The following is a 24381-nucleotide window of genomic DNA, read 5'->3' as shown; positions in this document are numbered from 1 at the left end:
ATTAATGTTGAAGAAGGTTGATTGCTGCTTGTGGTTTGCGTTAGCGTCTCATTACAGAATATATTTTGTTTTCCTTTGAGGTGCAATAGATTTTTAGTTGAGAGACAATATTTTGTATTTTCAGTTGTAATTATAATTAAAGTGTTGTTTAAAGGAAATTTGTAACTTAATCATATTTGTGAATTTTTGTAATGAAAATGACTTTTGTTTATTTTAAAAAATTTATTGGTTTTAAATTATTGGGATAATTAAACAGATGGGAGTGCATCACACCTTGAAAATTGAAGAGTCGGAAACAAATATTGTTTTTTTGATTTTGTCGAAATTTAGGATGTGACGTCTTCGTAGGGACACAATCGAATCTACACTTGAAACCGCTGATAAAATTCAAGACCAAGATCCTACTGTCTCCAGAATCTGTATGTACTAGCTTCCTTCATTTATTATAGTCATCACAATTAAGTTTATCTCAGATTTTATCACTCCATGTAGTGTGCGAACATGGTTACTCATTGGCACGCAACTTGGACCCCAATTGCGAGGGACAAGGCGTCTGTCCTTAAGGTAATCCTTTTTCGTTGATACTTGAATGGTAAGCATGTATCATTTGCATCTGCACTAGGGCTGCCAGATGTTTCTCCCATGAGTTGTCTCTTAGGACTGGGACTCTCACTTCTAGTCTTATTTTTGCAAGAGTTATAAGTTGACTACTATTTTTGTGGGCTTCTTCAAATTTTCAGATGAAGATTGCAAAGACGAGGGAAGGTGGATGTATAGATCGGAGTCAGGATATTACTGGCTTACAGGAATTTTACAACCATTGCAAGCATTACGAATTAAAGTTGAGAGAGTCCAGTGTTTTTGGACATGGGTATGTCCTTAAACTGTAACATCTTCTACCTAATATACATATGGGTGCGCGATTTTATATGTTTATATGTTTATTTTTTATTTTTGTTATAGTATGTTATCATTGTGTATTTTGCTTTGTTTTCACTCTTGACGTATATCAAAGACCATTAATATTGAGTAGTTGAGAATGCTCCCAGTGACCCACGTAAGCCCCAATTTTTTCTCTTAGACTGACACATCAGATTTTACCTAAAAAAATGAATTATACGCACTTTTTTGGCGATTTCAATTGTTCGTAGCCCAAAATAATTAAAAACCTATTTCTTTACTCTTTTTTCAATTCTACTAAACACTCTCAGCTCTCCAAAAAAAAAAAAAAAAAAAGTTAATCTTTTCAAACCCTCTCTCTTATTCTTCTCTTCTTCCAAAATTAAACGAGTGTAGCTCACACAATTTCTACTTTGCTTTTTCAATTTCACAAGGTTCGTGGACAACTCATGAAGACTGGTTATCAGAACTCTCGCTTTGCTCATCAGGTGCCCATCCCTTTTCCAAGATTTGGCGAGAAAGTTGAGATCTCCCGCCTCATTTTTATGGCAAATCCTCATAAAACTCTTTATTATTAGGTTCAAATGTTCAATTAAATCTTCCTAAAAACTTTCAAAAGACTATTAAGCTTTGGAATCTTTGGGTGAATGGAAGTACATAATTCAAGAAGCGATGGGCATAGTAATTGGATTGATGAGTGTAAAGTTTTTCTCCTTTTGTGGAGAATCCCACGATTGTTTTCGGCCGTGGGACGGAGATGATGAAGGTTTGGAATTTATCAAATTGTAAGTTGAAATCTACTTTGGTTGGTCATACCGGCTATTTGAATCACGGTGGCTGTTTCACACGATGGGTCGCTTTGTGCAAGCGATTGGGAAGGATGGGGTGACTTTGCTTTGGGATTTGGTGAAGGAAGAGGATTGTATTTGCTTAATCTTTGGTGGGATTATTTATGCTTTGTTTTAGTCTTAATAGGTATTGGCTATGTGCCGGACGGAAGATGGGATTAAGATTTGGGATTTGGAAAGTAAGAGTATTGGTCGATTTGAGGCCTGAAGTCCCTGCACAAGGAAAGAAGGCGGTAATATACTTTCACTTCCCTTGACTTAAAGTTGCATGTATTGTTATTTTTGTTTATATGTTGTTTGCATCAAGTCTTTTTAGTTATTTTTTATTCTGCATAATACTGCATTTGGAATTGATTAGTTATAGGATTTTTTCCTTGAGAGCAAAAAAACATGTGTCTGATTTTCAAAGATTTATTTACAAATATTATTGTTATTCTCAGATCCTTGAGAACTAATAGAGTATTCGATCTCCTTCTCGAGTCCAATGCCTCCAACTCCAGCCGTTTGTGTTTCATTTTCAAAATTTTATTTACAGAAGTTGTTGTGCAGAATGGGCAATCGTAGAAATGCAAAGGCGAAGTTGAAGTTCAACCTTCTTTTCAAGATCGTCTTCAAAACCTCGAAATCGGTAAGCCTCGCGGCTCTTCGTTTTAGGTAAAGTCTTAATTTTTCATTTTTCTTGAAAACATCTCTTTACAATATATTAATTAACAACATCTGGTCCATCCCGAATTGGGGTTGGGTATGGTAAAGGTGTTTGATTGAAAATGGGGGATCCAAATTGATTCGATCAAATTAACTGATTCAATTTTTTCTTTTCTTTTGGGAATTATACTTTCTTTGTTGGGTACCATGAACTGCCCGGATCAAGAATGTCCTTGAAAAAACCATTGTTGGTATTGAAGAAAAAAAGAGATGGGGACCCAAGCAAGCTTGATGAACCTACCTCATCAAGGGTAGAATTGGAAGTAATTGGAATTATACGTCATCGGATATTGTTCAAGACCCGACCCAAGGCCTTGATATCAAGTAAGCTTACTTTCATTTGATGCTGTTTTTTAATCGATCAAGTGCAGAATGAATTTCTGTAAACAAAGATACTAAAATGTAGAATGCCAAGTTGCCAACCACGATGATCAATGTTGTACTTATCCAAATATTGAAAATTTGGCACATGAGTATACTGTCATAAAAAATTAACCTAATTGAAATTTCCAATCGATAATGGTTATGTTTACCAATTTGCTAAATGCATGACCAATATGCTGAAGAAACTAAATTCAAGTTCTTTTGTTCATGAGTACAATCACCAATGAAGGGAAAGGTTGGATGACGAAGTTCCAATCGTTAACATGAACATGAAGGCATCTAAAGGCATGAAGCTCTCTCTCTCTCTCTCTCTCTCTCTCTCTCTCTCTCTCTCTCTCTCTCGATCTCTCTCGACCAATATGCTGAAGAAACTAAATTCAAGTTCTTTTGTTCAGGAGTACAATCACCAATGAAGGAAAGGTTGATGACGAAGTTCCAATCGGTCAATAACATGAAGGCATCTAAAGGCATGAAGCTCTCTCTCTCTCTCTCTCGACCAATATGTTGAAGAAACTAAATTCAAGTTCTTTTGTTCAGGAGTACAATCACCAATGAAGGGAAAGGTTGGACAGACGAGTTCCACTGTCCAGTAACATGAAGGCATCTAAAGGCATGAAGCTCTCTCTCTCTCTCTCTCTCTCTCTCTCTCTCTCTCTCTCTCTCTCTCTCTCTCTCTCTATACAGAGCAAGAAAAGTAGCTCATTTATGTGAAACAATGTTAATTAGTAACATAAACCATGTTTGATCTTCCGATGCTGTACATAATGTATCATAGAAAATGGACTAGAGGAAATCCTTTTGGTGAACAGTGTTTGTCCCAGTCCCTGTTGTATCTTGATTTTATGAAGTTCATTTGATCCTGGAGTTTGAAGTAAACCTATTAGTTTGCCCTTGCACCTGTGAATTATGGTAGTTCATTATCACTCCACCTGTGAATTATGAGATTGAGAAGGTTAATAAGGCGACATGACTGACTCCTATTCTACTTGGTGATAATTCTTACAAGAGACCTTAAGTAGGACTAAATCTCTGGAGTCTAGGATCAGGAAAGCCACCGAAGAAGCACTCAAGACAACAAAATTAGCTGGAACAATCTGCATTTGCGAGAGACTGATGGCACAGGGATGCCGCAAATGTTTGATGAGCGACATTTCTGACGGTCTTTGTAAAGCCGGTTACAATAGTGCCATTTGCAAGTCCAAATGGAGAAGCTCGCCAGATATTCCATCAGGTAAACATAGCATATATATTTGGATTTGTGTAGTAATTAAAATGAGAGTTAGTCATCTGCTAAGAGTATATGGTATGGTATCTGCAGGGGAACACACCTATATAGATGTGGTAGACAAAAACACGAAGAAAGGATTTAGGGGTTCGTCGAGCTCCATTTTTCACCTCCCATTTCCCTACTCATTTTGTCGTATCTTGCTTTTTGATTAATACTGACTTTGTTTCATTACCGTTTTCAATAGGACGAACATGAAGAGATTCTTAGAAACAGAGAAAATGTGGATTCTCCACTAACTTGGAATGAGTACAAATCTATGGCCTTCACATCTCATGTAAGTCTAGCTAGGAAGCATTTGTGTAGTTTCATATTCAACTTTTCCAATGTGACATGGTCTAACACATTCAATCTGATTCTTTGATGTTACATGTTATTGATGAAACACTTGGGTTAGGAAACATTGCTCCTTTGATTTTTAGAAGAGCTTAACCGGAGACATTCAAAATACGTGTATAAAACTCAATTCAATGATGAAGATAACTATGTAACACGGCGACAACGACACCGTATGCTATTCCTCCACATTTGTGGAAGCCGAGTATTTGGCACTACCATGGCAACCAACATGCCCAAGACCAATTCGAGGCCACCACCACAACAACAAACAACAACAACAGCAGAAAAAAGCAAAATAATGTGAACAATGCGAAGAGCAATGGTGGGAGTGTGAAGCGAGAATAACCAAAGATACCCAGAATCATCAGTCAAGCATGTCTTCTATGTATGGGAATAGTATTAAAGGGAGGGAACCGAAGACCACGCAACTAAAACTATGATGAAGGTGATGGCAAAGCAAAGAGCCTTATGGCATTTAGCTAAAGGAATTCGACAATTTGCAAAAGCATTACTGAGTCGAGGGCTTTTGTGTTTTGTTGTTCTTCTCGAGAAAGGTAGTTATGAAGTCCAATACAATTCTGCAATGACATTGATGGAAATCGGCGTTGTTCTTTTAACAAGATACTAATTTAACGATTGCATGCTTCACGTTGGAGTCTGTGATACTCATGACCAAGGGTGGGGATGCATCATACAACTAAATATGTAACACAATCCAAGAATGACGACATGCCAAAGAAGTAGAAAAACTAATAAAAGAAACTTAGGTGATCAAACTCCCTTATAATCAAACTAACCTTTGGGTTGGTCTTGAAACAACCTATGGTTTTACTTAAACTAATTTAGATTTTATCTTCTTATATGATCATTTAGCTCTAGAATCTAGCCCTTTCCCCCTCCACTTTATATGATCTTGCAGTTTGTCATGTTCGATTGGTTCCAGATCTGAGTTTGTAATTTGAAATGTCCCCTGCAGGTTGTTAGTTCTGTGAAGTGGCTTGAAGATGAGCTGAAGCTCAATGCTCTTCACAACCCTGGCAGTCGTCGAGGTAGTGGTAATGAGAAAGCTGCTTTAGTGCAAAGAAGTGCTCTTTGTGCAGCTTTAGGAGGCTAAGTTGAAGTGGGTGCAATGAGCGCAATTGCAGGTTAGTAATTGAATGAATGTCTTTCTCTTTACTTCTGATATATAGAGACTCACTGGTGACTTCGTTTCAAAAATTATGGGAAAATCACGAAAGTGAAGGTTAAATTTGTTGGACTAAAGATTAGGTCAACCTTACGTTTTTTTCTCCAAAAATATGATGTTTAAAGTGTTTAAATGAATTAATTGAGTTGAAGAAAATAAATAGGAGGCTTTAATCGTCAGTTTGGGAAAGTCCATGTTTCTTTGCCATGAATTAGGGAGTAACTCAAGAACAACTTTTGATTGGTTAGATAAAAGACATGATATTTATTTTGTTCGATGTCCTTCCTGTGTTCGGTCTCTGCAGGCGTTAAGGCAACCTATCTTCTTTGCAGTAGCTTTTTTGGAGATAATTTGTTTTAGCAGCAATGGTGGCATCCTTAATGGTGATATGGAATTGATCGCTTCTAGAAGTGCCGGTAGGTGTTTGAATACCTCAAAACTCCAAATCTATTACCGGTTGTACTTTCGTGGTTTGATTGCAATTATCCATAGGTCCTTTGAAGCGGCCATGTCATGGCTGGTATTACTTCCATTGTGAACTGTGAACTGCTTAGTCTTATTTCTTTATTTTATTCCTTTTGGTTTCGCCCCAAATGACATGATATTATTAAATAATATTTGTGTGTGTGTGTGTGTGTGTGTTTTCGATAATATTTTGTGTGTGACTATGTGTGTTGTTGGTGCTTTTATTCCCTGTTCTCTAAACTGCTTAGGAGTTATCTGTAAATTAGGAAAATAAACTTTAGTTCTCCAGGTTTTCATTTGTTGATTACTTGCATTAGTTATCGAGAAAAGGTTTTCTTATTCTTATTCTTTACTTTGGATAATTCTGAAGAAAAGAATATTGAGGAACTAATTCGGTACTAGCAGGAGATGTAGTGGGGTAAAGTTAACCGACTCCAATGAAACTTGCGTTATAAGGAATTTCTGTTGGAATTTTAACATGGGATGGAGTAAAGTGCTTAGGGTTGGGGAGGTGGTTGAGTTAGACTCTCTCACTTACTGGGTTTCTTAATTGATTTTTGGATATTATGGATAATCAAATTTATCTTCATTTTTCTCTTTTGTCTATCCTTCGTTGTACCACTCATGTTTTTTAGACTCCCTAATCTCAACAATGATTCTTCTGTATGTTTCAAAGAAAGGACATTTCCATGAAATACCTCTTTTTTTTTCCCCTCCTGAAAGACCTCTTTGCCACCGCAATGTATTTAAGGGTCCCTTCACCACTGCAAACCCCTAAACTGGTCAAGAAGGGATGGGAGGGTGTGTTAAAGCTATCACATAGGGACATATCTACCTCTTTCTTTTGATTCCTGTATGCCTAATAAGTCCAACCAGTGATGAAGAGGGGCGGGTTTTAACCCCCTAAACCAAAACACCTATTAATGTCGGTCAATCAGAAGGCAAAAAACAAACATTTAGTCCATGAATTAGAATTGTAGTTTCAGACTGTCACTAATGATTGCGAAAGAGTTCGTCTTTTGAATCATTACTAGCTTTCGAATCCGTCATACGAATGGGTGCTGTTATAAAAGTATTAGCAGCTATGCATAACTATGAGATATGAATATTATATTGACCACTCATCCAAATTTCTTGCAATGTGAAAATCTCACTTACAATAAAAAGAAAGAACCCACTCTTGGTAATGCGTAATTTGGGGTTGGTGTTGATTGGGACCGATGGGAAAGGTAAACACAATGGTTCAATCAATGGTGTTTCTTATTTGAAGCAAATATATATGCCCTGAAACTAATATTTGCTTAAACTAATATTAAGCAAAATTTTCTGTTAGAAGTATCTAAGGCATATCACACATGCAACAATGGTCTTACAAAGGATATGGGGAACTTAATATTTAATTTGTACACCAGACTTGATGAGGACTAGACAAAAGATCAAATCATGGTTAACAAACTCTAGCCAGATACATAATGCAACTTATCTAAATCTTTCTATTGTGTATTTTGGCAACTTCAGTGAGGTTTTATCGTGTTTCTTTGTAGGTCTTTATAATGGATTAAGGGCAATGTATCTCATAAGTCACGAAAAAAAATTTATTGAAATTTGACAACAAGACCATCAAACAAACCATTCTTCAAATGTAAAGATATCTCTAATACCTAAAAACAATCAATATATCAAAAACACTAATAATATGATATGATTTAAATGTAGGTTCTATATTCAATTCCAATAAGAATGAATATAGCAAATTACAAAACTATAAATAACGATAGCGAGTTCAAGAGATTTTGCGAAAAAGAAAAGTACCTTTGAGAGCGTCTGAATTTACTTTTTTGCTAAAGTAAACTGAAAATAGATACTCAAGAGACTAAAGAGGTTAACCATTTGCTTTCTTAAAAAAATCAGAGTGAGAATACACGTGTGGAAATTAGAGATACAAATGGTGAATGTGACACAACGTGTTAAGTATACTAATGTGTTTAAAAATTAAGCCAACTTTTATCATGAAACCCATAAAAAATTGGACATCTTAATAATAATACACTCTAATACCCATTAATACAAAAATAGAGCCTTTTAGCCTCATCAATTATTGGCGTTGCTACTGAGTTTCAATATATTTTAGAAGTAAGATTTTTGATACATACTAATTCATAAACTTTTATTATCAAACATTACCAATAATTAAAAAAATTATATCAATGGTCAATACCCATTTTATATAAATTAATGGTAAACAATTGAATTAATGGTTAACAAATGCTCATCTATTATTGAACTTTAAGGATTTTGGAGATATACTTTAAGGAAATGTGTTAAAGGAAGGCAATATCTACACATTAGAGAAATTTGACGTGATTATTGAACTTTAAGGATTTTGGAGATATACTTTAAGGAAATGTGTTAAAGGAAGGCAATATCTATACATTAGAGAAATTCGACGTGTGGTTTCGAAAAGTTATAGGCTAATTGAGAATGATCACAAGATCTTTTTCAAAACTGGCACATTAGTCACGCCAATGAATGAAGAAGATATTGACATTGCAAATTTCAAGCCAAGTTGAAAACAAAACTCACCTAATAGGTAATATTTTATTTCAATAACCACTTTCCTTTGTTAACTCGGCTATTTGTTGATTAGGTTTCTCCTGACATTTATGTGAAAACAATTGTAGACGTTATTGGCCTACTGAAGAGCGTCGGTAACATTACACCCAAATTTGGAACAATTTGTCAAGAGATTGTTATCATGGATACTTAACTTATAACGTTTTAGCATTTATATACTTTAAGCTTCGACTTTCTGTTATATGTCTTCTTATTTATTGCTTTATTTTAGATTTACTTTGTTTTTTAGAACAATAATACTTCAAAAAAAAAAAAAAAAAAACATAAACCCATCGAACAAAAAATATATATATTATAAGTAATGAATCATTAGCTATCAATATACATATATTATTTATTCAAGTGGACTTTAGGTTTTTGAGTCATTAGCTATCTATTTGTTAGAAAAGTTATATCTATATATGTTGATTCTTCCGCAAAGTCCACCGCGTAACCACGATAGTGTACACGCACAAGATAGATAGTAAAGAGATTGATACAGTATAGATAGTCACCACTGTTTCTTGGAAAACATTAATAGAGAATGATGGAGAGTAACAATAACTGAAAAAGAAACAAAATAAAATAACTTACAGATTCAATAATGCAAAAGAAAGATGATCGAGTCTAGTGTTGTGATGTCTATTTGAAAAGGCTTGGAGATCTATCTGGCATTGTGTCTGTTGAGACACTAACTTGAATGGACACTAAAATGTTTCAAAATGTTGTGTCTATTAGAGACATCTCAAACAGACATCAGACTTCTTTAAACAGTCATTTATTAGGTTGATCCACTATGCACAGACTACCTAGTAACTCCCAAGTAATTGGCTTATGCAAGAGCGACACATACGGTTTCAGTTTTACCATTCAAATATCCAACAACGTTTTCTGTGTACATAAACTATTACTATCTCTAGGTTACGATTAAGATTAACATCGCTGTCTTTCACTCATCTGTCTTCCACTCATCTGTGTTAAGTTGCTAAGCTCAAAAAGTCTCCATAAGTTTTTAAATAGGGTTCAAAACTAAAATGCCCGATAAGATTTTCATAAATTTTCCTGAAATTTTTCGATAACGTTTCCCTAGCTAAATACTACCAACAAACTAAAAAATTATGTTTTCTGGCAAACCAAGACACCCTTAGTTTTTAGCTTACCTTATATCAAAATCTGCCTTTTCTTTTGCGTGCGCATCCTTAGTTTTTAGTTTTTAGTTTTTAGTTTTTAGTTTACGTTATATCAAAGTCTGCCTTTTCTTTTGCGTATTCTTCATTATGATTTTTCATAGTATCCTCATTTCCTTTTGGAAGATCTATTTTTAGTAGTTCTACACTTCTACTTGATGTTTATCTTTTAATTATTCTCTGAATAAATATGTTAGGTTGGACCAGGAAACTATGAAATGGAAAAGGGTTTCTGCAACTCTGAATGTTTTAAGGGGAGTACTGGAAGGCAAAGGGTAATCACAATACTCCCTTCAGGCCAATTGATGTTAAATAAAGCTGGAAAATACTAACGATAAATCGGAAAAGGAAGACAAGAAACGTAATGGGATCCTCATTCTTCTCTACATGTGGTATCAGCCGACGACCACCAATCACAACCAAAAAAACATAGAGAGGAAACACACCACTGAACAAATACCAAATGCAAGTGAACACGGAAAGCACAAAACTAGGCACGTAACCAATGCGTTTGATGTAGCATAGGGTCAGCCACTTAAGAAGAAAACCTACATACCGCAAAAATTAAACAATATAACATAATGGTGTATACGAAGAAGGACACTTCCTTTGGAACTTCTATCACGCAGAATGTAAATCCAAAACACGGTAAATGAAAAATATATGGTGCAAAATATGAAAAGAATTGTCAAAAAGAAATTATTTCCAGTAGATATAGGTAGTTAGGACGACCAGTTATGGGATCCTTAGGCTGTCCCTCAGGCAAAAGAAGACAATTCTGGAAGTATAGTTTAAATCCATTGGGGTCGACACTGATGACTCAAAATCTAAGTTGCTACAGGTATTTATCATCATGTCAAAGGTGAAGAATTTTTTAAAGAAATAAGAGTCAAGATAGCAAGTCGAGGTGTGATTATCAAGGAACATGGTTAAATCTATGGTATCAATATCGGATATCTAGGCCGATTAATTGCATATCGCTTGTAAACCGATTAGTTTTTACCAATTTTTTAATTTTTTCTCACCGAACCAATTTAATCACCGAATTGACCGATTTTTTGTCAGAAAAAAAATTATTGAAAATATCGGTTCCCCATTCAAAAAAATACGTAAAATTAACGAATTGGATTCTTAAACCGTATTAATAATAATAGAACCCAATCAATACACAAAGCTAAAACGAAAGTTAAATATACAAATTGTATTATCTCTTTAATAAATATTATCGCTTCTCAATCCTCTTATTCTTTTAAATATTTAAAGTAATTTTTGTGTTTGAGATATCTGTAGTACTCCAAAATTGAACTAGTTAGATGTGATTATGAGAATTTAATATTTTTCGTTGTATCTTGGATCACCGTTTATAAATATTTGGTATGATTATACTATTATATATTTTGATATCGTCAAATATATATATCCGATATATATCCGATTAAATCATCGATTAACCGATTAATCGCATATTGCTCTTCTACCGGCCCCGGATTAGTTTTGAAAATCGATTTTAACTGCTTAGGACTAAACATGATTTGAAACACGAGTTGGGGCCAAGAAGAATCCCAGTTTAGAGAGATTGAAGAATTCATTGTTGGGGTATGCATTTGTAGGAAAAGTAATGTGAGAGACATTGAGTTCAAGGCGACCGGATTCAGTGAATCCAAAAACGTCAATATAGACGAGGGATGAAGGTTTAACTGCAGGTCTAATGTTAGTGTATCGGATATCAGCAAGACAAGTAGGAGTAGTAGTGATGGAGAAGAATAATGAGATTATTATTATTAGGATACTCATCCTCGTCATCATTTCATATTCCAATTTGCGGACGACAATTTGCTTCTTTTGTTGGGTTAAACTTTTATTATTTAACTGGTTATTTCCGATTTATGATTGTGGGGGCTTTGGCGATGGGGTCTGCCCGTGACTCAATGTTGTGCCCAACATAAATACAGACCTCAAATTGAGCTGAAGTCTGCCCAACACAAAATATTGGGTCTGTCAAAAGCTAAATAGGCCCTAAAATAACTAAAGAAGAAATTGTTGACCAATGACCCTAAAATAACAATGATAATATATGGCACGAGACAACGTTGTTCAGACTTCAAAAACATGGATATGCACATATCATATTAGGTACTGCAAGCCTGCAGTCATCCTGAATGGCAACAGCACTATAGTTCCAGCCATGACGACCCGTAGGTGTCCATGGTCTTTTATTTTAGTTTTACTTCAGTTTATCTTCTTATTTTTTAAATACACTTTAGTTTACGTATTTTTAATTAAGGGCCTTGTGATTAGTGTTTTCACTTTTCAGTTAGTTGATGCTTTACGAATTTTTTAGAAGAAATAAAGGAGTGAATTTTATTTAAGGTTCTTGATTTAATTATTTAAAGTATATATCTTGTTTAACTGTTGCGTCCGCCAATTTCATCTACATTTAATTCAGTGCCAGCAATGGCTATCAGATACTAGATTGATCTTCTAAATAAACATGTGACATGTGAGTGCTGAACTCTTATCCTTCTGTATGTACTAAATTGACTAGGCTATAGACACTGGTGAACATTTCACTCCACCACGACATGTGAAAACGCATGCCAAAGTCGTCGAAGAAGAGATAAATTTTAAATTTTCTCTAAGAACATATTAGGAGCAAAAGATTCTTCGAAGAACCTTGTCACAAAGACGTAGCCATCTGCACAAACAGCTAAGTATGGGTAATTACTCTTGACTCCCTAAGTCCTAACCACTCGGGAGCAAAATTTCCCCTAAAGCTCATTCTTTTCCTATGCCTTTGTTTGCAAAGATTTGGAAGAGTAAGTTCAAGAATGTTGAATACAGTGAAACCTATAAGTGGGAGCCAAGGAGAAAGAAACAAGTCCAACCAAACAGAGCGATTCAAAGAGTATTTTCAGTGCAGTAATATACATATTCACTTTTGTCTTTTTACTGTTTCAAGTTATCACGTCCAACCAAGCAGTAAAGTATACTAAATAATATGAATTTTTTGGTTCAGTTGTAGGGATAGAATCATTTCTTATTATCATAAGATAACGTTTATACGACCATAAGAAGATGTTTATATGACCATCATAAAGATACACTTAGAAACCAGAACATCAAAATTTAACCAGAGCACATAACTAATTGTGATTGGCTAGGGAGTCCAACAGTTGAAGAGAACAAGGTTTATGTAAAATCTTGTGGGAAACATATTGAAATTGTAATGCTAAACCTACAGGGTAGCTAAGTACGCTGTACGCTATACTTGTGATTTTTTTTTTTCGATATTACATATACTTGTGACTCAGAACATTACTGTATGCATCACAAAGATACAGTTTATGATATCTAATCTATGAAACTCAGATATCTTATCTAAAGAAGAGTACTTGTAATTTATGAAACATTGTGGAAAGGTATCCTTATTTACAACGAACCAAGGAGGAGTTTGTTTACTGCAAATTTTAATACTATTCTTCACGCCCTGATCATGTTCTTCAGCTCAATCATCAGGGTCTTGTCATTCCGATATATAACCCCAAGTGGTGTAATCGCATAGTGTTAGAATAGTTGTATGAACACAGCAACTAAAGTAGAACAGAAGGAACACTAGCAATGAAGAAACAAGGACAAAGAAGAATGGCCGGGGAATAACCAAGGCGGATTAGGTCAGCCCTTAAGGAAAGATTTAAGCCCTTTCAATGGTGCGTAAAGGCAGCGATGGCGTCTTCCTCACGATTCAATGGTTAATGCTGACGACTTTGCATTAGAACGGACTACCCTCTAGAACAAAGAATATAACTCTCTGGGCGGCGGTGAAGAAAGAGAAGAAGAAAATGACTGGTTTGAGTTTTCTCGTTTCTCGAGTTGAGTTTTCGATCAAGTCTATTTTCTATAGACTCACAAATCCTATTTATAGAGGTTAGGAGAAAGAGAGACCAACTCCTAATAGAACACCTGAAACTTGCTGCTTTCAAGAAAAAGGCAAAACAAGTTTTAGGCTATCGGGTCAAACCACTACCCACAACAAGAAGCCCAAGCCCCAGCCCGAACCCACCCGATGTGGTGGATAACCAATGTGGGACTATCTACTATGCACTAAAGTGGCGAGAATACCATTTGTTCATCTCATCCACTTTGCACACACACACTAGTATTTAGAAATACACAAGAGATTCCAACAATCCCCCACTATTTCAAAATACTAATAGTCCCCCACTATTTTGGAATAGGATATTACAAAAGAAATGGGTTAACTAAAATGCCGAGAGAATCGAAAAAAACAATGCATAAGATCTTGGTGCTTTTACGGGCTTGAACTACCATAGGGTAACATGTCTTATAATAATGAAAGTGGTGGATTAAAAAAATCTTTGAACCAACATTCCCTTGTAGTAAAATAGAGGACATGCACCCACATTGCTCTTTCATTATATGCCCGTTTCAAGGTGTTGGCTTTTTTGGCCCTCATACGCCTGTGTTATGTGAATGCTCTAGAGTACTTGCTCGAATACTCATAAGAACCGAACCCAGTTCTACATTCACGTAGGTGGATATCCATCAAGTGTACATAGCGGTTAGAATACACTATCTCATAAAAATAATGGACTATGGATTCCATTAAGAGTAAAATAACTCGCCTTTTCTCATTGCTATTCAAGTTATACAAAGTATACAATAATGCTATCTAGTCATAGGGTGGGACGTCTCAAAGAAAGACAATAGCATACCAGAGCAACGAGGTGACTTGTTTTTCCCTTTGAACCTACTTCATGGGATCTCCAATCACATAGGTGGGGTTGCCGTCAGTGTCGCCCTCTATCTAAAGCAAAAGTCTCATCCCCCTCGACGTATAACCACTTGCCTCCAAAGAAGTGGTGCAGTTAGACATGTGGCCAAACTAAATCCAACCTAACATAATCTCTAGCAGCTGCTTGATTAAGTTATATCTCAACTTACATGTATTCTTTTCCCATTGCACATAAGATAACATGTCTTAGCTATTGCAATGAGACAGTTGCAAAGCATATACACATCGGGAGGTCGTTTAGAGCTAATGGGAAGATTTTGCCAAGAGGTTGCTAACCCACTCAAAGATCATCACATGCCTTTTCTATAGGCGATTAGCTTGGATGATATCCAAGACACTCAATTTTCACCAAAGGTAAACACATAAACATTATGGATCCAGCTTTTATAACATATTACCCTTCTAACAATGATGGAAATCTACTAAATATCGTCCATAATCAATGGCTCGCTTATAAGTACTTGGATAATCCGACAATATACATCAAAGTTCCTTATAAGGACACAATGGGTTATCACCAAGATGCCATTAATGTAGGCAATGTCATGTCTCACATACATTATCCATCAAGTACAATTGGCTACCAATGATATTGACATATTTAGTATGAGAAAACACAAGGAGATTATTTTTCATAAGATGGATATTTGCCACAAAATGTGTTAACACATGCTTACTATCATAATACCCATACTTTTCAATGAAAAATATTTCTACTAAGTGCTATAACAATATAATGAGACCAACATGAGTTTTAATTCCTATATTCACCAGTCATTCAATTCTGTAGTGCCCGAAATTCCCCTATACCATCCGGCCGGCCTGGTTTAAGGTACGCTGTGGCCTTCAACCATATTCAAACGTCAACATCTTGACAACTAAATATAATGATTGATTAGAAATGAGTTTAACAACATAATAAACTATCATTTTCAATGACGGTTTATGATGTGTTTCAAATAGGAATTTCTCTGTCTCATACACATTCTCAATGCTAGCACTCATGATATTAAATCATCTAAACAAAGAGAGATTAACACATATGTCTTGCTTTGCTCTAAAGAAAGTACACATTTTTTTTTTTTTTTTTATCAATAACGGTACTTTGACATCCATATGACACTAATATGTTGTTGAATTGCTCATGCCATTTATAGGTGCTTGAATCAACTCATACAAAGATTTAACTAAATTGTACCTTCAAACTCATCACCGGTACTACTTGGTATTGTAGTTCAAGACAACTACTCAACTAGAGTCTTTAGAATTACGTAGAAGAAATTCTAGTTATATGAGCAAGGTTTCAAAATAGTATAAATTTTGTCTCGATTGAAACCCCTTGGCTATTATTATTAACATTGTATTTTGCAATACAACTATCGTTTTTAGTTTTTCTCTTGAAGATCCAATTCAACCTATAGATCCCCCAATAAATCAAGAGTCCGGTTTAGAGGAGTTGTATCCTTCAAAAAAGACACTTCTCATGTAGACGGACAACTTCCTTATAGGTTAATGAATCTTCCTTAAAAAATATATAAACATCATCACCGTTAATGGTGGAAATACTCATTGATAGTCTTCCAAATTTCTTGTGCATAAATAATGGGATTATCTTATGTAGTTCATTATGAACATTCAACCACTCTATGCCAATTTCTCGAAAGCACAACCTTAAATAAAATTAGCATATAAGACATTCAATAATAGTGTGGTATCTACAAAATTGTTATCACTCATGACAACTGAAAACAAACATCACTATTATGAGTTTCACCAATGAACATCTACTTGATAATTCTAGGTCTCAAAAAATATATATTTCTTTTTAGATTCATTCACAATAGCCTTGGCAAGAGACACCCCCACATTTTGAAACATTTTTGGATAGGCCCAAGACCTTTCCATACTTTGTAGTTCAAATATGTCTTTCCAATTATCTTGTGAGATGAACTATGGTAAAACAATTGTCATGCATATGGGTCACTACCCCCCACAGTTCAATGGTTACTCAACCTAATCAAACTTACATGCAAAACACATTATACCGCTACAAACACTAAAAGAAACAACAACAATAAAATGCACTCTTATGACAAGAATATACTTTACTCAAGTCTATGATTCTAGATCATATTAAACATAGTCATATTATGTTCATGCTATCTATATGAAAGGAAATCCACAAGTGATTCAAATGAATTTTAAAGAATAGAAGAATTAGATGAAAAAGGTTTTACCAGAGATAATATCATTATCATCCTTCTTTTCATCATTCAACATTCCAACTGTCATAGGGAGACAATCCACGCACTTGTACATCACCTTGGCTATTTATCCATAGTTATAGGAGGATAATGCCTAATAAGACAATCTACAAGCGTTACATCTCCTTGTCTAAAATAGTCACTGGAGGATATTGTCTAAGAAGACAAACCATTACCTTACATCTCCTTGACTAAATTAGGTTTAAGAGGATATTGATTGTTTCCCATATTGTTTCCTCTCGTAGACAACGATGCTCATTACTTAATAATATATGACATGGTTAAACTTCATGTCAATGTTAAATAATGCATTCATGCCAAACATGGTAAATATCATATCATAGGTTCAGGAAAAGTAAACTTTAACTGTACCCCTCACAACAAAAAGTATACAATATTTAAGCAAATCTAGCCACTTGAATATGCAAAACAACCTGAGGACTCCACCTCCTCTTTTTATATGAGCTCAAGTAAGATAGAATACCCTATCAACAAGACCTCAAGTACTACTACAACATCTAATGGCTCAATCCATTAATGTCTTCAACTAGAAAAATTTACCAATAAACTATTATCAAGTTTAAAGTAAATCCACGATGATTAATATCCAAAACTAGCATGCTACACAACTTTAACATATGCTATATTGGATATAAGCTACAAGTTACTTCATCTAACATATATTTTCACAACAAAGATAATTATAACCATCGCCTAACAACACGTTTCACTAATAAAGATAAGCAATTATGCATTGAATACATTATAATTACTATCCAAGATTTGAGTGTGGTTGATATTAACTATCTTAAGGTCTCTCTTAGACCATCTACATACATCTACATATGTACAAAGAAAATTAATATCAAACTACTTCTAGTCAAACCAATTAATTCCTCAGTGATAAACACGATAATTTGTTAACTAGGTTATTAAAGAAGTTTAAGCTTAGGGGATTTCCCTCCTAAGAAAAACTAGCATGCAACTCAAGGCAAGAATATCACCATATAATCAAACCAAAAGAATTGCAAAGAGTGAAAGAATACGATACCTAACCGATTGAAAAATCGGATTACCATATTTTCCTCCTAGAAAAAACAGTTCAAAAGAACTGTAATTCTGAACCAGCTCATGAAGAATTGGGTATCAAGCCTTATACCACTGGAAAGCTATTTGAATCAGCTTTTCAACCCAAAAAGCGGATTGCAAAACCGAGTTCTGAGCTGAAAGTTATAGCAGTTTCCGTAACGAGTGACGCAGCAGTCAAAAAGACGAACTTTGACGTTTTTCTTGATAGAAATCTCATATTTGACTCCCACAAACGTAAGAGAAAGGTCTACAACCATATAGGTTTTGATAAACCACAAAAGATCCATAAATATTGAATCTTTAATTGGTTTCCCTAACAAAAACGAAATTATTAGAAAATTTCTAAAGTCATAACACAATAACACAAAAATAATTCAAAGTAAAAGACTTATCTTTTGATTGCCGTATTAAAGCACTCTCCTTTGTTCTACTACAAAACTCTTTCCTTAAGATTGTTAGAATAGTTGTATGAACACAGCAACTAAAGTAGAACAGAAGGAACACTAGCAATGAAGAAACAAGGACAGCAGTAACTGGGAATAACCAAGGCGCGGATTAGGCTGTCCTTAAGGAAAGATTTCGCCCTTTCAATGGTGCGAAAGGCAACAATGGCGTCTTCCTCACGAGGATTCAATGGTTAGCAGTGACTGACTTTGCATTAGAAACGACTACCCTCTAGAACAAAGAATATAACTCTCTCGGGCGGCGGAAGAAGAGAAGAAGAAAAATGACTGGTTTGAGTTTTCTGTTTTCTCGAGTCGAAGTTCGATCAAGTCTATTTTCTCTATAGACTCACAGTCCTATTTATAGAGGTTAGGAGAAAAGAGACCAACTCCTAATAGAACACCTGAAACTTGCTGCTCAAGAAAAAAGGCAAAACAAGTTTAGGCTATTGGTCAAACCACTACCCACAACAAGAAGCCCAAGCCCAGGCCCGAACCCTACCCGATGTGGTGGATAACCAATGTGGGACTATCTACTATGCACTAAAGTGGCGAGAATACCATTTGTTCATCTCATCCACTTTGCACACACACACACTAGTATTTAGAAATACACAAGAGATTCCAACACATAGCACAGCTGATAATTATGTTACTGTTTAACATATAACTAACCACAACGCTAACATAAGCACTAAGCTAAATACTAGACCAACATTGGATATCAGATACAAGCTAGATTGATTTTCTAAAAGAACATGTGAATGCAAAACTCTTACCCTATTGTATTGCGGCTTCGTATAAAGCAAAATTTAACAGAGTATAAACATCGAATGAAGAAGGCTCGGATGTGGTAATGTCATGGTTTGTATCAGAGAAAAAAACGAAGTTTTTCTCTGTTTTTACATTCGAGCCGCCTTCGCTCGGAGAGAAGGCGACTTGGCTCATGGTCCGTTGAATGCGCGACCGCGCCAGAAGGCAGCACGACCACTCAGCCTTCATAAGGAGGCTTCGGCGCCTTTTTTTTTGGTGGCTTCATTACAAGAACGCGGTTTTGGTTTTTGGTATAAAAACAAAATCGCTTTTTGGAAAACCTAACTTTTCCAAAACCAAAAAGAAGAGATTATAAGAGAGCAATTCTTTGTGAGTTGAGAGTTCATTCTTTGTGAGTGAATTGAGAGACTTGTAATCTGTTACTTTCGGGACATCTAGTAAAGCTTGGAACTCGCGATTATTGTGGAAGTAGGCAAATTGCCGAACCACGATATATCTCGTCTTGTGGTTTGTTCTTCCTTTTACATTAATTGTTTTACTTTATATGCTTGTTATTTGATATTGAGAGGTGTTGGGATATTGCCTGGAGGGTGTTGAAGTCTTGTCTAGTGTGAAGGATCGATCTTTGTGTAGGATTGATCCGTTCGTTGTGGGTAACGTTGTTTCCGCACATATATATTCACAACAGTATCATACTCCAAGTCATGGCATCGGCCACGGAGGCTCCAAATGCAACCAGAATTATATCATGCACAACATTACTCAAGCACTTACCAACACAACAAAAAAAGAGCAAGTTCACATAGTTGTACAAATCAATCAAGTTTCCATTATATACTCCAAACAACACATTAGATATCATAACAATCATCCCACGTAGATAGCAACACATTAAGTTTAAGATAGTAGTAAAAACAAACTCCTTTGTTCCACAAACAGAAACCTAAAACCAAATGGAGCAATGGAAATCTAAATAATACATAAACACTAACATTATAAACCCTTACCCTCTGGCCTTAAGCTCAGCCAATCGCCTCAAAAGATCATCTTCATCAACCTTCTCATTACTCTTAGACGCCACCGCAATAGCATGACCCGCAGCTTGAGGAAGCCCAACAGAAACTTCCAACCCATAATCATCTGCCACCTGTTGCATCAAACTATTCAACATGATTCTCAACTCGAAGGTTGGGAATCCGGTTCCAGTCCTCGCATCTTCTATGTAGCTCTGGATGACATTTGATGACGCGAAGCGAAGTTAGTGCTGGAAGCTCTAGCAGCCACTCTGGTAACTTTCTCAAATTCTTGCAACTCATAATTTCAAGAGTTTGAAGTCTATGGACATGCTGTATTTCCTCTGGTAAAGACGTCAACTGAGACAACCAAACCAACTGTATATATTCAACGGAAATGAGGTGCTGAAAATCAACCGACATGACTTCCAATTCTGGACAACTACAAAGTTTCAACGTCTGGAGGGATGTTAGATGTTGCAGCGATGATTCAGATAGAGATTTTAGACTCCAGCAATCTTTAACCACCAATTCCTTGAGAGAAGTCAGCTTTCGTAAGCCCTCCGTCAGAGATTCCAAACCTCCACAATTCCAAATAGACAATATCGTAACTGTCGAAAGGTTTTCAAGTTCCGTAGGAAGCCTTTTCAGTTTGTCGCAATCGTAGATCTCCAATAGTTGCAGACGCGTAAGGTTTCGTAGAGGTGCTTCTGGAAGAGTTTCCACTTGATCAAATCCCGTAATCCGAAGATAAGAAAGATTGTGTAGATTTTCCACCGACTCGAGCGAAGGATCATTGCCTTTCCCCACAGTTAATCTTGTAATAGAAGATGGCAGTGGCGTGGGTAATTTCAATTTGGGGCAATTATAAAGATGCAAACTTTGGAGGCAAGAAGGGAGTAGCAGACATTCTGAAGACCATCCTTCCACGTTAGGCATGTTATAAAGTCCGAGTCGAGTCAGTTTTGGGAGTGCGGTAGAAGACCCTACCCAACCAGGCAACATCACACCGGGGTAGCCTTTAATACACAACACTCCGATGTTCGGGTGAGGCTGGAGTGCTTCTAGTACCTCTTTGCTGTTGTTGCATTCAATTTCAACGTCAGACCCACCAACCGGCCACCGTAGGTGTAGCTTTAACAGGCTCCTCTTACTCCTTAAGTTGGCTTTGTAAGCATCCCTGTGATCAAGCACATTCTGAATCCCATTTATGGTTAATTCTCCTTCAAGATGGTCTAGCTTTTCCAACTCCTGGATACCAGCAGAGTCACTAAGTTGACTTACCACAAACGTACTTAACTGCTTCAGGCAAGTCAATTCACCGATTCCCAATGGCATGTGAGTCAACATTGGATCCGCCATGTTAATGTCAATGTAAATGTCCCTGCCAATCACTAGTTTTCTGAGCTTCCTCATTTTGCTCAAGTTCTTCGGCAACATTTTAAAATTGTGACATTTCTGTAGGTTCAGGGTCTGTAAATTTATTAGGCAGCAAATAGATTCAGGTAAAACCCTGATTCCAACTTGATAAAGATCAAGGCACCTCAACTGCTTCAAGTTTCCGATTGATGGTGGTAAAGTTGTTAATTTGAAGTTGTAGCTTAGCACTAGTATCTGCAAGTTTCTTAGGTTACAGATGGATTTGGGTAATGATGCAATGTTCATGTTACTGAGGTTGAGATACCTCAAGTGTTTTAAACGACCGAAAATAGGTGGTAGACTACTGAAGGTCCATAAATTGCTGAGATCTAGAACTCTTAAGTACTCAAGTTGTGAAAGCCTTGATACAAAGAGCTCTAAAAGGGAACTGGTTGCACAGTGCTGGAAAAGGATTGTGCGGCAGAATGATTGGGATTTAAAAATTGTGTTCAGAGTTGCTTGCGATGGTGCCGAATCATATGTCACCGATACATGTCTTGCCTTCTGAGGGACATCTCTTATTTCACCAATTTTCACAGACAAACAATCATTGGCCATAACTGAGCATGCAAGATCGTTCATGAGATCGTGCATCTTAAACTTCGTAACGTTTTGCAAAGTTACATCTTCATCCATGTCTTGCAGGAAGAAAGAGCGCCTTAGTAACTCGTTCAAAACTTCACCACCGATGTCTTCCACCTCTATCCCTCCACTAGATTGGATAAAACCATTTGCCATCCATTGATGGATCAATTTTGCTTTCTCCATCGTATAATCTTTTGGATATATGGAGCAATAGGCAAAACACTGCCTCAAGATTGGAGGCAAATGGCTATAACTCAATCTCAACGCAGGTAAGATGGTATTCTCTCCACGTTCTTGAAGAGTCCAAAGTTCGCTGTCTCTTACACATCTCCAAAATTCATCATTTCTGGAGTGCAACAGGCTTCCCAGTGCTTTTACAGCAAGAGGTACGCCTCCACACTTGCTTATAATCTCCTCACCCATTTTTCTCAAGTTTGAAGTGATCTCATCGTTCTCCATACCAAACGCATATTGTTTGAATAGAAGCCAACAATCATGCTTTGGTAGAAAACTGAGTTCATGTGTTGGATTAATGATGCATGTGGTAGAGTCTATAAATGTTTGGAAACGTATAGATTCTACCACTGTGGGGAGACGAGTTGTTACAATGACTGAACTTCCTTTATCTCCACATGTGAGAAGATGAATTATTTTATTCCACTTCTCCCGATCATGGTCCCATACATCATCCAATACCAGCAAAAACTTATTGTTCTTTAATAATTTCCTGAGGTAGTCCTGCATAGGATCTAAGTCGGCAAGATAACATGCTTCTGGAGAGAGAGAATCTATCATCATTTTTGTAACTCTTTTGAGACTGAAATCATCGGAGACACAAATCCAAATTTTTTTGTGGAAATAACCATAAACCCACTCATCATTATAGATCAATTGAGCAAGGGTAGTCTTCCCTAAACCACCAATTCCAAGTATGGGACAGATGGAAAGACAATTCTGACTGCGCGCATTGTCTTGCAGTATCTTGACGATACTTTCTCGGTCCTCAACTCTCCCATAGATTACCGGTTCAGTTAGAAAAGAGCTAGTTTCTCGGTCTTGAGTGGAATCTTCAACTCTAACTCCAGAACTCAAAAGAAAAATGTGTCTCTCAGCAGCAATTTCATCAAATATTTGTATAAGCTCTTTAATTCTTTTTCCCAGTTTGTGACGAAACACAAGTTGTTTGAAATGAAAACAAGTTGAGAGGGAGTTACTTACTTGGTTACCGCAACTCGGCTCCCCAACCTCTGACTCAATGCGTTGAAATTCTAATGCGCAATCATCCATAATGTCTTCGGCTTCATAAGCAGCATCCTTGAGCTTTCTTAGCCAACCTCTAATCGACTTGTCTTTAATCTGTTTCACCTCGGCATCGTCAAGAACAGATAGAACAGTGGCCAAAGTGCTGGACAGTTTCTCCAAGTCCTTCTTCACACCATATAGTGAACCAAAATCGGTGCTGATCAGAGAAGTTAAATTGGAAAAAAGTAGTTCAACAATGGGAGAAACAAGTACATCGGCCATATCGTAGTGAAGGGGTGAACGTGTGATGAAAAAATTTGTGTTGCGTTTGTTGAAAATATGAGAGAAAGATATCACAAAATACTTTATAAATAAGTAGTTGGACACTTGCGTCTGATTGAAATAGACTTTGAACGTGTACACTTGCATATGTCTCACTACACATCCAAGTCGTTCTGGTCCTGATATGATGATACTTTTGATAATACTACCAAATTAGCCGGCCTGCTACATTAATAATAGTGGGCTCCCCCCCCCTAACGCATATACTGATACAATTTGACTGTGAATAAATAACTGGTTGGACACTTGCACAAAAAATTTGTTCAGAAACAATGGAGAAAAAGTCTCCGTGTTGAAAATTTTGCTGCTTCGTCCCTCCGTGGAAAGTTCATAGAAATGGATGAAGTTGGTGGTCAATGGAGACTTCTGAGTCTTTGACAGACCCACACGGCCACACCATGAAATTATTGGAGAAATTCAAGCTGTCATATATTTTCAAATAAGGAAGGCGCGGTTATTCTTTGATTGCTTCACAGCCTTGAGAG

The 24381-nt window shown here is 36.3% G+C and overlaps 1 protein-coding gene and 1 pseudogene across 2 annotated transcripts in view; both read right to left on the bottom strand.

The window, feature by feature from the left end:
• The window catches only part of LOC147479794 (ESCRT-related protein CHMP1B pseudogene), a 67268-nt pseudogene extending 43600 nt beyond the window's left edge, over positions 1–23668 (bottom strand). Inside the window, exon 1 of the transcript XR_015204152.1 lies at positions 23531–23668. The product of XR_015204152.1 is annotated as an ESCRT-related protein CHMP1B pseudogene (transcript). The remainder of the gene's footprint in view (positions 1–23530) is intronic.
• Positions 20102–24036, bottom strand: LOC147479793 (disease resistance protein RGA2-like). Its single transcript, XM_086576725.1, has one exon. The coding sequence runs from the start codon at positions 23981–23983 to the stop codon at positions 20456–20458; it is 3528 nt and encodes a 1175-aa protein (XP_086432851.1). The 5' UTR covers positions 23984–24036; the 3' UTR covers positions 20102–20455.
• Positions 24037–24381: the final 345 nt, after the last annotated feature.

The sequence above is a fragment of the Coptis chinensis genome, chromosome 8 (assembly GCF_015680905.1).
Source record: "Coptis chinensis isolate HL-2020 chromosome 8, ASM1568090v1, whole genome shotgun sequence".
In the NCBI taxonomy this organism is placed as follows: Eukaryota; Viridiplantae; Streptophyta; class Magnoliopsida; order Ranunculales; family Ranunculaceae; genus Coptis; species Coptis chinensis.
Note: the sequence above shows the minus strand (reverse complement) of the source record. Positions and strands in the feature narration are given on the sequence as shown.

Bases quoted from the DNA above. Each gene is read 5' to 3' on its own strand.
- LOC147479793 (XM_086576725.1), bottom strand. From the start codon at position 23,983: ATGCAAGTGTACACGTTCAAAGTCTATTTCAATCAGACGCAAGTGTCC.